The sequence below is a fragment of the Microchirus variegatus genome (assembly GCF_963457635.1).
Source record: "Microchirus variegatus genome assembly, chromosome: 6".
NCBI lineage: Eukaryota > Metazoa > Chordata > Actinopteri > Pleuronectiformes > Soleidae > Microchirus > Microchirus variegatus.
The window spans coordinates 1,895,085-1,909,917 of NC_139807.1; the positions used below are offsets into that span (position 1 = coordinate 1,895,085).

General features: G+C 46.1%; 2 protein-coding genes across 2 annotated transcripts in view; one reads left to right on the top strand and one right to left on the bottom strand.

The window, feature by feature from the left end:
• mrpl11 (mitochondrial ribosomal protein L11) overlaps positions 1–3,670 on the top strand; it is a 55,880-nt gene extending 52,210 nt beyond the window's left edge. The window contains exon 6 of the mRNA XM_083891200.1: positions 3,466–3,670. Coding sequence (XP_083747326.1) covers positions 3,466–3,577 — 112 coding nt within the window. The 3' untranslated portion in view covers positions 3,578–3,670. The remainder of the gene's footprint in view (positions 1–3,465) is intronic.
• Positions 3,671–8,092: 4,422 nt separating this feature from the next.
• Positions 8,093–12,462, bottom strand: npas4a (neuronal PAS domain protein 4a; the record flags this gene model as incomplete). The annotated part of the gene is made up of 8 exons (XM_083891821.1): positions 8,093–8,121; positions 8,229–10,015; positions 10,300–10,435; positions 10,632–10,741; positions 11,104–11,416; positions 11,507–11,609; positions 11,725–11,891; positions 12,288–12,462. The coding sequence occupies 8 exons, from the start codon at positions 12,460–12,462 to the stop codon at positions 8,093–8,095; spliced, it is 2,820 nt and encodes a 939-aa protein (XP_083747947.1).
• Between the last annotated feature and the right edge of the window lie 2,371 nt (positions 12,463–14,833).

A 14,833-nucleotide genomic window follows, 5' to 3' on the forward strand; every position in this document is an offset into this window, starting at 1 on the left:
ACAGCGTACGTGTCTTTATTTTGTCATGAGGTGTTTTTTCGGTTCAGCGCTCGGTCAGAATCGCACACTTCCTTAAACCACCGCCTCTGTTTCTACTCCACTTAATGATTTTGTACTTTACCCACAATCCCCTTTCTCCAAGTTAAAACATAAAGTGTCTTGTGGCTGCGGTGCATTATGATTTATTGAGTGCACTTGAGTCAGTAGAGAGACTTGTATCTCTGCCTTTCTTTCCCCCGGATGCTTGTTGAACAGCGCTGCATTGTGGCGAGAGGCTCGCAACAGAAGCCGTCCCTCTGCGACTCTTTGAGGCGCCATATTCTCAGATTGTCCATCTGTCGCGCTCCGGCGAACGTGGCGTCGCTAACGCGCTGAGGGAGATTCTTCAAATTTCAGGCTAATTAGATTTTTGTCAAAGTCACGGGGAGAGAGAGCACCTAGCATTTTTATGTCTCTGTAACTCAAGAATGATAATTATGATCACAGACACTCACGGGAAAAACACTTTCTAAAGTAAACCTGTGTGTTATGTATTATTATTATTATTATTTATATGACTTCCTGTTAAGTTTCAGTCATTAGCAATCAATCAACATATACTTTATTCCCCCCTCAGGGAAAGCATATGAATGTCCTACAATAAAAACAATGATAACAATAATAACAAAAGCAATAAAAAAACAACAACTGCATGAAAACCAGACCCACACTATATCAATCTCAATAAAGAATGCTGTGTGTTATCACAACAGTCGTTAAAAACCACCATAAAAACCGTTGTTAAATCCCCCGCGGCCTCAAGCAGCAGCAATTATTTACACGTCTAACAGATGTAGGCGTAAAGTCGGTATTTCAGAGCTCACGTTGTCTTTGTCCGATCGTGCGATCGTTGACAGGTTTCTTATACGATATCGCCCCGAGGCGGCTGCGGTCGTGCATATTCTGTCAGAAGGTTTCTGCCACATGAGGGCGCCGGTGTCAAACCCAGCTGACACAGGAAGGCGAAAGGTGGAGAACGCAACCGTTTTCTTCAGCTTCTTCTGTCAATTTAGAGCGTCTGAAATGGACGTTTTTAGAAGGAATTGAGAGGAAAAAAAAAACCCAGAACCATGGGTCACAAACCGAGGTCTTCTCGCGGCGAAGGCGAGAATGCTAACCGCTACGTCTGGGGCCGCGGGCCAATCACAGCCCTCGGTGAGATGCTGTACGGCCCTGCAGCTTCGCTTTTATCATGTATTATTTATAGCCAGGGATGAACAAGCACACAAAATTTTAACTGTGATGTAAAAAAGGGTTAAAAAAAAGTAGTGCTGGGCACGTTAACGGCGTCAACGTTAATGCGCGTTAAAGTATGACACGTTTTTTATGACGACTGACCGGAAAAAGGAGGGCGTGACGTCATGTTTACGTGACACCGGATTGTTCAAATCCGTCTCCAAAGAAACGCTAAACTTGAAAAACACAGGAACACTGCTCTTTTCCTTTAATAAACCACTCCAGTTCGGCTGTAGGCGTGCTAACGGTGCTAAAGGAGCTAACGGAGCTAACTGGTAAACGGCGCGTTGACTCCAGCGCCACGGCACGTAAACATGACGTCACACGTGTGTTTTTTTGACGCCGTTAACTGCCATTAACGTGCACGGCACTAAAAACAAAACGGATCATTGGCCCGCAAAACCTTCAAATGATCAAATAATTCCTTCCTCGGTCTCTAACTCTTTCTCCATCATCTAACAAACTCAATTTGTTTGCCATCTTGTGCTCATAAACCTCACTTTTGAACTGACTGACGAGTTCTTTAAGTCAGGTCGGCACAAAGCGCTGAATCACGTCGCGTCCTTGTTCGCAGAGATTAAAGCCTTTGCTTGATGTTTCTTTTATACCTCAGGTTCACAACCTGTGTGAAATACGCTCACGGTCGACGGATGCACGGCTTTTTCTGCTGAAGAGTCCTGGTATTTAGTCCAGTGCAGAGAAATACTGGAAGTTTAAAAAAAAAAAAAAAAAGGCATCTGCTGTGATTTTGTCTGCATAAAACATGGCTGCACACAGCAGCAGAAACACAACCTCCTCGTAATAATGTATGCATCAAAGTTACTTGAGAGTCCAGCAGGAGAAGGAAGGCAGAGAGAGTAGCTGTGAGTCACTTTGCAGCTCTTCTGTGGCTCGTAGAACTCTCAGCCATGGAAACACCAGGACATTATTAACCCTGGTCTCGTCTGTTTTTAGCAAAGTCGTGCTTTTTGAGAAGTTAAATCCAGAGAGTCACCTTCAGCTGGAAGCTTTGATCTACTTTGAACCACTAATTAACCGCGTGCCACGGGGAGGCTCCTCGTGACCCGGGTTTACCGTCGCAGTCGAGTGGAACCCATGAATCAAGACGTGGACGTCGCACGCAGGGTTTATTTTTAAGTTAATAAATGAAAAGAGGGCGGCACAGACACGGCACAAACAAAAACCTTCTAATGAACATGTTTCAAAAAACTCTGGACTGCAGAAAACATCCATGAACTTTTAAAAGTTAGATTTGGCAACTGTTTCTGTTCGTAACGACGGCTGCTGTCCAAAAACACGCAGAGGTTAATTGGATGAAATCAAAACCACAGGTGTCAAACTGGCGCCAATCCATTACATGTGGCTCATCAATCAATATTATAATGAAAACATGATATTTAAATTACTTTATATTTGCTAACAGTATTTTTATACTAGTAATGATCAGACATTTGGTTTAATTATCACATTTTTAAATGTTTTATTTTCAACATTAAATTACACACACACACACGTACGTATGTGTTTTTATGTATATATATGTATATGTATATATATATTTGTGTGTATGTATATATATATATATATATATATAGCTACATGTATCTATATATGCATGTGTGTATATATACGTATGTATATATATGTATGTATGTATATAGATATATACTGTAAAAATAGATATGTACTGTATGTATGCATGTGTATATATGCACATATATATGTATTTATGTATATATATATATACAGGTGTGTGTGTGTATATACATATTATGTATGTATGTATATATATGTACTGTATATATAAGCTTGTTTGATGTTGTTATTCACTTCATTTTCAATTTATGTCTGTTTTTGACCGTAAAATATTGTGTTATTGTGAAGTATGCGTCCTTCTATATAAAAACGAGCACTTTTACTTTGAAATTCTGCAAGATATCTTCATGAATATCTTATTCATTGCTATATCATGATGGAATATTGAGTGATTGGAAATAAGTTAAATTATATTTAAATCACACTTTCTGTCTTTTCAGTGTTTTAACAGTGTGTTTGAGTGAGAATCCAGGAAAAGTCAATGAAAGCTGACTCTCTCTCTCTCTCTCTCTCTCTCTCTCTCTCTCTCTCTCTCTCTCTCTATCTCTCTCCCTCTCCCTCTCTCTCTCCCTCTCTCTCTCTCTCCCTCCTCAGTCTCTCTGCTGATGACTACAAAGTCTTCATGGAGCACAGGGAGGATAAGTTGAGAGCTGATGCAGAAGCAGCTTCAGTGGCTGCAGCCGAAGCTTTGGGTAAAAAGAAATGAAGAAGTCCTGCAACATCCAACACTGACCCTGACTCCTCCCCTGACTCCTCCCCCCTGAATACCATTCCTGTTAGTTTTTCACTTTATTTCACATGTAGCACATACTGTAATGTCGTGCGAGTCTGATCTGAATAAACAGTTTTGTTTCTTTATTCCTTTTTTTTTATCTCTTTGCACACGACGGTTTCACTCCAGCGTTTTAACGACGATTTAGAAGTTCGAGTCGACTTCCAGTTGCATTTTGGAAATATTTATGACCCAGAGCGCTTTCGTTTCTCTCGTGAAGCCGAGCTAATGAAAGCGTAATTGCTCTGTACTGTAATTGTACATTCAGCCTCTTTTGATGTTGTTATCTATTATTAAGGCCGCGGGAAGAGATCTGGCTGTTTGTCAGCTGGTGCAGATGGTTTTAAAGGCCTTCGTCGCATCAATTATTTCACAATTCGTACGTCTCACAGGGAGGGGGAGCTCTAACAGGACGACTGTTGATGTGTTTGAGCTGGAATCGTCATGTATTCACTTTTTTTTCTCCCAAATCTCTATTATTAAAGGTCGTCTTATTTCCTCGGGAGAACAAAGCGGTTACAGCCTGTAACGTTCTGGTTCCGGGTTGTTGATCTGACAGAACCAGCTCTTTCCAAATGTCACGTCACACTCTGGGATTTATTATTGGGCAATTTTCGCTCTTGTGACATTTATGACTATAATCGCTGCTCGCAGCCCTGAACAGTTTATAGCCAGGAGCCTCAGCGTCACCACTTTATAGGTGTATATTTTCTGTATTAACCATTTTCATGATGCGGCACCAGAAAAGATGGGCTTGTTAAAGGATATTTAGACTGTGTCATACGTGCTCTTGCCTAGATGTTGTTTTCAGCATCTCTCAGAACGTTTAAGGACATATTTTGATTGAATTTTTTGCGGACCTCTGCGATGGAGTTGCTGTCTTCTGTGAGTGCTCACCATGGAGTCGTGCAAAGAGGCCACGAGTGCGTCTTCAAGTCTCTTCCGGGAGGAACCAACAATACTGCACCTGAGTGAGTATTGTTTCACTCACTGCACAAACCTGGCCAAAGGATACACGTACAGTGATATTCTCTTAATTCAATTTCCATATACCCTACCCTGTTGGTGTTTTCCATGAAAAGTCACACTTTTATTCATCAAAAGAGTTGCAAAATGAATAGAAAATATAGTCAAGACATTGACAAGATTAGAAATAATTGTCAAAGAACTGGAAAAACTGTTTTCAGCTGTGCTAACATCATTGCACAAGGGTTTTCTAACGCCATTAGCAAACACAATGTACCATTAGAACAGTGGAAATGGGCCTCTATACACCTATGTACATATTCCATTAAAAACCAGACGTTTGCAGTGAGAATAGTCGTTTACCACATTAACAATGTATAGAGTGTATTTATGATTCATTTCATGTTATATTCATTAACAAAAAAGTGCTTTTCCTTCAAAAATAAGGACATTTCTAAGTGACGCCAAACTTTTGAACGGTCTTGTAAATTAGATTCGGATCTGCACTTTTGAAGTCGACATGTGCAATAATAAAGTTTTGTGACACCTCATTTAAATAAGATATAATTCAGGAACCTGCTTGTATCTTGTGTTTTTGGCCCACAGCACACTATCATAAGTCTTTAGGGTCGTTACTAGTCGTGTAATATTTCCTCTCATGGCCCTCGAATATAAATCTGTCTTCACTAACATGGCTCCTTCTTCTGTCACAGTATATAAAGCTGCTCCTGTATGGTGCAGTACTAGTCTTTGGCCAGAGGAGGGCAGCAGTTAGCTGTGAATCAACGACACGGCTTCGCTCCCAACACAGCCTCTGCAGCAGTGAGTGATGGCACACAGTCACACATGTCACATCCAGAGAAAACATGATCATGTTTATCATGAATAATATGTCTTATTATATTATAATACATATTTAAGTCTGTGTCAGAGATGAGGATATCTGGCACAGATTATATCATCTCCATTAACAAAAAAAACCCACTATATTTTGGTCATGATGTAGAGAAAATGTGTTACCTAGATACATAAATGTGTGTATTTTTATCTTGTGTGATTGTGGTGATTCAGGTGATGCTGTAACCTTCTCATCGTGTGGTTGACGGAGCCTCGGTTTGTCCCACATCCCTCTTACTGTACCTCTAATTTTAGCCTCCCCCTCACTCACTCCCTCACTCCCTCACTCTTCCCTTTGTGTTCCCCTCCTCTCTCTCTCCAGCCCTCCCCGCTCGGATCCTTCTGAATGGAGGCTGAGAATAGATGGGAGGCTGCTTCAGTCACAGCTCTGGAGCAGGAATGCCTATATATGGAGTCTTACACCACGCAGAGTTTGCAGGTACAGCAGTGAATGTGGTTTGTAAAGAGGCAGAGAGAGGGGAGGGGAGTCGTATGCCTACTATTGTGTGTGTATCATCATCATCATCACTGTAAGTGGGAGGCGTGTGCCTGTGTTGCATGTCCTCGCACGCAAAAAAAAAAAAAAAAAAAAAAAGCCTTGATGCCAAGTGTGTGCGTCAGTCTGAGTCAGATAGTGTCTCATTCTGTCTCGTCATGTGTGTGCGTCAGTGCTGTTGCTGAGCGAAACTCGCTCCAGGGGAAGAAAAGGAGGAGAGTGTATGGGAGGGAGTGAGGGAGGGGGATGGATGGATGATGATGATGATGATGATGATGAGGAGGAGGCAGAGGGAGGAAGAGAGGGGGGCTTGACTGTGACGACACGGACGCATCAGCCGCATTAAGTGCACTTTAATATAAATGCATTTGTATGACAATCAAATACACTTATAAGCATCACAATAGAACACTGGTCCACAATGTCCGTTCTGCAGGTAACTCAGTCAGTAAGATGTTGACAATATATTCCATCTTAGGCAATAAAAATCTCTCTCCCTCTGTCGTTATGTACAGACCAATAACAGCTTTTTTTTGCTTTTTCATACAAATGTACAAATGTGTACAACCTTTCATAAAAGAGCATATGTGCGTGTACATCCTCGGACATAATGCATATGCATTAACATCTATGTTTGTGTTTGTTCTCCAAATGTCACACTTACAGCAATATAATCGTACACACGTATAATATTAACTTAGCCTTGAATAGCTATAGAACGTAGGAATCAATCCTTTACTTGACCGTAGACAACTCTACGTGAGCAACGTCGACACCATGGGAATAGTACCATTCTCAACCCGTGTCGCTTGGTAACTGAGTAGAAATAGCACCCAATCCCCCTGTATTTTTCATTTTTTAAAACAAAACTTTTTCTTTTTTTTTTTTTCTTTAAATATCTCTAACCCCTCTCAAAAAAGAAGAATCGCTCATTCACATAGTCAATTGTGCCTCATCACACCGCGCGCTCCAGTGGAGCAACGATGCCACACGTGTCCATGTTTGAATGGACGTGATAAAGAGTTCAGCAGGTCGGGGCCGTTTCAGGCACACAGGAGCCGCTATAAGCTGCCAGCATTGCAAATATTGATGCTGCAGGGATATCCAGCTCGACAGACCTGAAGAGCGCACACATTCACAGTCTCATGTACAGTAGTAGAACAACGTTAGCAGTGGATTTTTTTTTTTTTGTGCGTGTGACATGAGATCAGATCACAGGCAGACTCTGTGTTTCTGGCGTCAAAGCAATGGACGCCGTTAACATTCGTGAGATCTTCACATGCCAGGATCTCTTTTCACATGTCACATGTTTTTTTTTGTTTTTGTTTTGTTTGCACATCACATTGATACACAAAGATTGTAAATGGAGAGATAAATATGAAATGTTCAAAGCGCAAACTCAAAGCTCAAAGTATCCAGAGTTTTTAAAAAAAAATAAAGGGGAGTTTTGATAAGTGCTCTCATTTAACAGCAAGAAATCTTTCTTCTGTTGATTCACACGCAGTTTTCACACCACGCTTGTAAACAATTTTGTAAACACGTGACTCCTCATACACTTGAGGTCTGAGTTTGCGTTGTTGTTGTTGTTGTTGTTGTATGCCAGGGCAACAAAAGGTGCTATTTCTATCTAAATAGCAAAGAAATATACTTTTTCTTTTTTTGTTCACAACAGAGTTTTCACTACGAGTGAATACAAATGCGCGTCTGGAAGTTTAAAAACAGCGCGTACAAGTTCAGAGTGGACTCTCTCTGACGTCTGATTATTATTATTATCTGAACCTCGTGTTACAGAGAAGCTGAAAGACAGCGACACACCACATGGACCCGGAACTCAGGCAGTTCTGGGTCCATGCGGTCGCACCATCGTCTGTTTATGCTGCACCAGTTTTGGAGAAGTTTACAGACGATATGGACTGAACAAAAATATCAAGCCAATCTTTGTTCTCAGGAGACATGTAGGAGTTAAAGTCCTTAAGTTGTATATACATTATGTATATTTATACACTTAATTATGTTTTACTTTGCAGTAAAAGTGGCTCCACAAAATATGACAATATGCCATACTTAATGAAGTAAGTCACAGACTTATTTTAGAACGGAGGAACACTTCCACTCCCATCTGAAAGACAAAGCAGAGAAGAAGAAGAAGAAGTTAGAGATGCATTTTCTGTGGACTATATATATATATATATAACAATAATGTGAAGGACTGAGGCAGATTCTTACCTTTGTGGAAGCACTGTGGCGATGGATGACATTGGAGTTGATACAACTCAGGTTGTTGCCCTAAGCCAGGGGCGATCGAGGCACCTGCCCCAAACATGGGTTCCAGGACGGCCAGTTCCTCCAGGAGGGACTGAGTGCAAGACACAGCAGGTGTGGGCGAGCCGATGGGCATGGCGGCGGCGGCGGCCGGGCCGGGGGAGGCGGTGAGAATGAGGGGAGGGGACGCTGGGATGGAGGAGCAAGAGGACATAGGAGATGACGCCACCTCGATCTCCATTGCTTCCTCCCCGAGCCCCTCCCCTGCCGCCATCGCCCCAGCCTCGGAGGCCACAGTCGCCCCACACCCGGCTGTGCAGTTACATTGCGCCGATTGGACGCTACAGAAGTGGCCCACTCCCTCAAACTGGGAGGGTTGGTGCCAGTACACTGGGGTTTGAGGAGAGGAGGCTGGGCTGGTGGGGTTGGGCACGGGGGAGGTGCACAGGGAGGGGGAGGAAGGACAGGGAGACTGAGGAGGAGGAGGGGGAGCGAAGTCGTCTTCGAGCAAGGTTTCGAGGATGCTCTCTTCAAACAGAGAGTCGTCGTCGTCTAGGAACATGGGAATGTCCAGACCTCTCCATGCTTTGATGGGATAAAACTCCCTCTGCATGTGGACTGAATCAACGCCAGCGACTTCTGTGGTGGGGGACAGGAAGGGGGAGGGAGGGGAGGACGAGGGTGAGAGTTTGGACAGGAGTGGATCCAGATAGAATCCCTCTGCCAGTGAGCTGATGTGCTGAGCTAAGAGCGAGATCTCTGCCCTCTCCTTCTCCCTCTCTCTCTCCAAGGAGAAGAAAGAGAGGCAGGGCTGTTTGCCAGGTGAGGCCTCAGGGGTGAGGAGGCCCTCGGGGGGACACTGAAGAGGCCCCAGTGGTACGTCTACATACAGTGGCCCTCGCACCTCGGGCAGTGTCATGACCGTGCAGTCGCCGTCTCCAGGGCTGTCAGGTGTTGGAGGCAGCTTCTCGTACAGGGAGCCACTGCACGGCTCCACGGGGAAGAGGAGGTCGGTGGAGGGAGTTGGTAGAGCGAGGGGAAGCTTGGTCGAGAGGGTGGTGGGCGGAGCAGGGCTGGAGGTGGTGGTGGGAGGGGCGGTGGAGGGCGCGGAGGGGGCCAACGAGGTGGTGGCCGTGGCCGTCGTGGCAGAGAGCGGAGGTGTGGTGGTGCCAGTGGGGTCGAAGCTGAAGAGGGGCTCACCAAACGGGAAGCTGGCCCCGCTGACGTGTGGGGTGTAGGGAGGCGTGCAGACAAACTCTTTGGTCTGCTGAGCTTGTGAGGTGGGGACAGGTGGGAGAGGCAGGGGGAGGGATGGCAGCGGGGGCTGGAGCTGGAAGGACGGCGGGAGGAGAATGTTCTGGGTCAAAAAGTCCAAGTCTGTCACCGTTTCGACAGTCACCGGGGTGGGGGAGGAGGCAGCGGAGGGGCTTTCGGTGGGATGCTGCTGGAAGAAGGTGTCCTCCTCCAGGGAGGAGATGCTGGAGCGAGGGTCGCCCTCCACCTGCATGGGCTCTGCTGCCGAGCTGCCCGGCTCATCAGAGGAGCCCACGCTGCAGCCCGTGGTGCTGAAGTCAAAGGACTGCGCCGACAGGCCGCTGCTGCCGGGCGTGAAGACCTGGTCTGGGCTGGACAGGGTGTCCGGGGACTGCAGACTCAGGCCTTCTTGCTGGGAGGTGCCAGCGGTCAGAACCAGAGTCAGCTGGGTCTGCTCTGTGGTGAGCTGCTGACGCACTGACCAGGCCTCAGACTCACTGAGGAAAGAGAAGAAACAGGGAGTCAGATTGGGGCTTTTTAGATTTGTTTAGCATCGCTGTGTAGAGCCGAGTGTCAAACTTTAGTATTGATTAGGGATCAGGTGTCCTTTCAAAATGTGTTTTTGTACTCGAGGAGTTAATCGCATCAGCGTGAGTGAGCCAATAATCTCGCAGCATTATGTTTGACTGAGATCTATGCGAGTGTGTCTGTTGTTTGTATGTATTGAATTAAATTAGTATAAAGAAGATTGAGAACCTGTTGTGTTTGTTTAAAAACATACCTGATGATGTAGTTGTTGCTGCTGATGGGGAATTCTCCCGGCTGCAGCTGGAGCACCATGTACAGCCAAACCCACGACTGGTCTTGAGCTTGCACGCGCACCACCATCTCAGCTCTGCCTTCTCCACCCTCTCTCACTGTGGAACAACAGTTAAAGCACCAGTTGGCACAGGTTTTCTAATCCCATTAATCACTGTTGTGGGTTTTGTGTGTGTGTGTGTTTTTTTTTTTCCTTTTTTTTTTGCACCGTGCCAGTGGGCACAGAGTGTACTTGTGCGTGGGCTTCATGTGTGGTTGTAATAGGCATTTTATGTGAAGAATACACACACTTACATAGGCTGCGGTGCTGAGCGGAGGCATGTGACAGATCCTGTGGGTGGAGGAGGCCGTACCAGGAGCGGGAGCGTAAAGCTGTCACATCAAAGCCAAGATAGGCGCTCACACTGCAGGGGGAGAGTGGGTGGTGATGAGTTAGACCCATAATGCCTCACTGCTTTAGTTCTCTCATAAACACACACACATATATACAGCACTTATAGCAACAGGTCAGGGGTGTGCACAGATAAGACCCCAGGTGGCGCTCATGCACCTGCCCTTTCGACAAAAGGCCTTTTATTAGTTTCTAGTTCCAATACTAGTCTGTGCTGAGTGAAATAAATTATTATGTAAGCACAAACTTTGCCACTATAACTTTATTTTTCCATTTAAAATAAAGTGGTGTCTTTTTTGAGCCCACGGCCCCCTAAATATCTGTGCGCACCACTGCAAAAAGTGCAAGCACGTGACGTTATTAAAGTGATCTCACCTGTCCTGCGCCGTCTCCAGCCTCATGTCTCGGCCATGTTGGGAGAAGAAACAAGTCAGAAACAAGTTGGTATCAGCCAGTGGAGGGGTGGAGGTCAGCTCCCTCTCTGCGCCGGGGGGGCCGGACCGGGCTGGGTGCGTCTCCAGTGGGGAGCAGAAACACACCCACACCGGGTTGGAGGTCCAGTAGGACCCGGTGGCTGGAGCGGTGGAGGGGGGAGAAAGGCAGCGAGCTCGGATCAGAACCAGCTTGTTCCCAGCACTCTGCCTCCGCACCGACTTTGAGGTGTTGAAGCGACAGCGGAAGAGACGATCTGTAGAGAAGACGAGAGGTTAGATGTGAATAAAATCGCATTTGGTTGTAATTCTGACTTAAAAGTTACAACCTGAGCCTGTTATCTTACCTATCTCAAGTGATGTAGAGGTTGACAGGTTGGTCCTCATGGTCAGGCTGTCGGAGGCGTCGATGATGTCGTACACGCTGTCGCCCTGTGCCACAAGATCCACCTGGAAGAATGACGAGCACAAAAACGTTAATTTATGAAGCACAGATGGCGGTTGGAGTAGGCGCTTATCTGTGGGGAAAACACCCGCGAATCAGGCTCTGACTGTGCAGACTCACCATGGAGTGTCCGAGATGCTCAGAGACGCTGTCTGACATGTACAGGAGCTTCCCTTCCCCAGTCAGCAGCATCAGAAAGCCCGGCAACGCCTGCACCAACTCCGACAGTTCGTGGAAAGACAGAAACTGCTCGCTTTCCTCGAGGCTGCCAGCGGCTGTTCCCGCGCCTGGAGTGAAACAGAAAAAAAGTGTCACATTAGTCACATAGTTCATCAGAGAATGAAACAGAACATACAGTATTCTGGGTTCCGCATTAGAAAAATATCAGCGGCCGCAGTGTGTGTGTGTGTGTGTGTGTGTGCTTCAGCACCACGGACAGCGGCGCGGCTGTGTTTCTGGCGCTCTCGTGGTTCAGCACCACGGACAGAGACACATGAGACTGATTTTTGACGTTTTTTTATCAACGTCTGTATCGATTATTGAGCTTCAGTTAATGAGCCACTGGTCTACAGGTCATATAAGTACACATACATGTGAAAGCACTTGTTGATTCTGCTCCTGTGAAAGACTGCAGTCACATTCATCAACAGGTCTTTTCTCAGCACAGTCTCAATCGTTCTTACCTTGGGTGAAGAAGACGGATTTCCTGGTGTACATGCAGGCGAGTGACATGATGTGCAGGTACGAGAGCCGAGCTTTATCTGCATCGGATATGGGCAACAAGTCCTTCAGGTGCCGGATCTCGGCGTTGATCTGGTCCCGTCGAGCCTTGGACGCTCCTTTGGTTGAGCGGTACATTGTTGCGGTGAACTGGTCTGAAATTCCTGCAGGTGCGGGTATTTTTTTTTTTTTTTTTTTTTTTTGTGGAGTTGTGGAGCGGAGGTGCTGCTGAAAGTGTCCCCGGTGTCTGGAGACAGTTTGTGAGAAAAGCTCTGAGGTTTTTAGTTATTGCACTTTCATCTCAGCTACGGTGTGTGTGTGTGCGTGTGTTTCCCAGATTCAGGTTCTGAAAGCCTTCTCCCGTCCTCTCTGTCTGTCTGTCTCTGTCTCTGTCTCTGTGTCTGTCTCTGTCTGTCTGTCTGTCTGATGTTGCTCCACCACAGCGTCCAGCTGGGATGCTGGCCGGCTGCTGTGGATGTCCGTCCCCCCTCACGGAGTGCAGGTGAATCGGCGGCTGTGGTCGCCGTCTCTCGCACACTCAAGTCCGGATCCCGTAAATCTGGTTGAGGGACTCTGCTCGCCGGTTACTTATATAGCCTGGGACTCCGCCGGAGTAGGGGGGCTCCCAACGCACCAACACCGACGTAAAAGGGAAGGAGGGGGGGGGGTGAAGATAGCTGTGTTTGCATTGGTGGAGCTCTCCCCCCTCCCTCACCTATGCCCTCTCCTTTCGGTGACTCTGCCTCGACGTCAGCTCTTCCCTCTACTCGCTGATGACGTCGGCTTGAAATCGGGAGCTCCGGCGACGCAAAAAGCCCGATTTGGACAAAACCGACTGAGGGGCGGAGCAAGCGTAAAACGTAAACGGAGTCACCGGACTCCGGTGTATTGGAGGAGGAGGAGGAGGAGGAGGAGGGAGGGAGGGAGGGGGTGCAGAGGGAGGAGGTGAAGGGATGCTGGGCTGCATACGAAACGGATCAGTGTGTTTGTAAGTCTGGCTCCTGAGGCAGGATGCCCGTCACTGCGCTGTTTGCGCCGGACCTGCCGCTAAAAACACATCAGCAGGTGCACGTTATTCATATTATTCTTATGCTTATTTTCAGCAGTCAGTGCGTGAAACATGCGAGACTGACGCTGCTCAGCTGCGCACACACGCACGGGAGGCGGACATGGATGCTGTATGTTGGATGTTTGTTTATGAATGAAAATCATCAGACGGGATAATAATCATCCTTCTTTAGCCTCCACTGCTCATACAAACACTGTGTGTTTGAGTTCCTGCTGCATACACGTCCATATAATCGCAGCCTCGCGCACCATCTATGAAAAATGACATAATCGGAGGACATTTTTTTTTCTTAAATTATTATTAACATTTTGTGTGTATTTGGTCGTATTTGGTATTATGGGCTTTTTGTGTGGAATGAAATGCTGTTCAAAGAGAGAATCAGGACATATGAGGTGTCCACGCGCATACCAGCACAAACAGCTTGGCGCGAGAAACACTGCAGCAAATCAACCAGCTGTTATAAAAATAGTTCAACAAATATATTTTTCTCTCTCTCTCTCTCATAATTGCTATTTAATGACGTGAATGAGTCAGTGAGTCACAGTCGTCGCTCTCTCTCTCTCTATTCTCTCTCTCTCTCTCTATCCCTCTTATCGATTGATTGATTATTGTTCAAGTTCATTCTCCTGACAGGTATCATTGATAATGTGGAGTACGCACGTGCACACGGCACGTCAGTATTGCGCAATTCGCCCGACAACAACAACAAAAAACAAAAAAGCGTCGCCAGGAGCACGTGACGCGCTGTTTCTAAAAATAGACTTCACCGGTGACCGACACAAGGACCGCGAGGCGCGCGCCCCCGCGTCCTGCTCCGAGAGAGCTCCAAAATAGTATGTGCTCCACATGCACACGCACACATGCACACACACACACACAAACACATACACACCTGGATATGTGTCACTGTCAACACACACACACACACACACACGTCAGGATGTTGGCAGCTGGGTGGTGAAGATGTTCTGGCTCTTTCTCTGGCTGATTTCAGGACAAGGGCTTGATTTCAAAGCCAGGGGCGTTTCAAGAGACTCTGGGGCCCCAGGCGTTGGGCCTCCCTCCTTTGGAAGCAATCACATTAGCATCGTTAGCATGTGTTTATATTTTGAATGTATAGACGCCACACAAGCACATGTACCCGCACACTGAGATGAGTGAATGTCAGTCATGTGACAAGAATGAACTCATCATCTTAGGTCATCTTAGATAAAGAATAATAAGCTTTGAACGTCCTTTTTCTTACAGACACATTTCTTGAATAAGTCTATTTTCCCCGACACGACATTATTTTTGTTTTCTTGTTGAAGCAGTGTTGGTAATCCTTTCCTTAATCTTCCATTTTTTTATTTTGGTCTTGGTTGCATTAATTATGTCTGTGAGGCTGCAGCAACTTTCGCAGTCATCTCCGCAGAGTTTGGTTGCTTAGTAACGACAGAC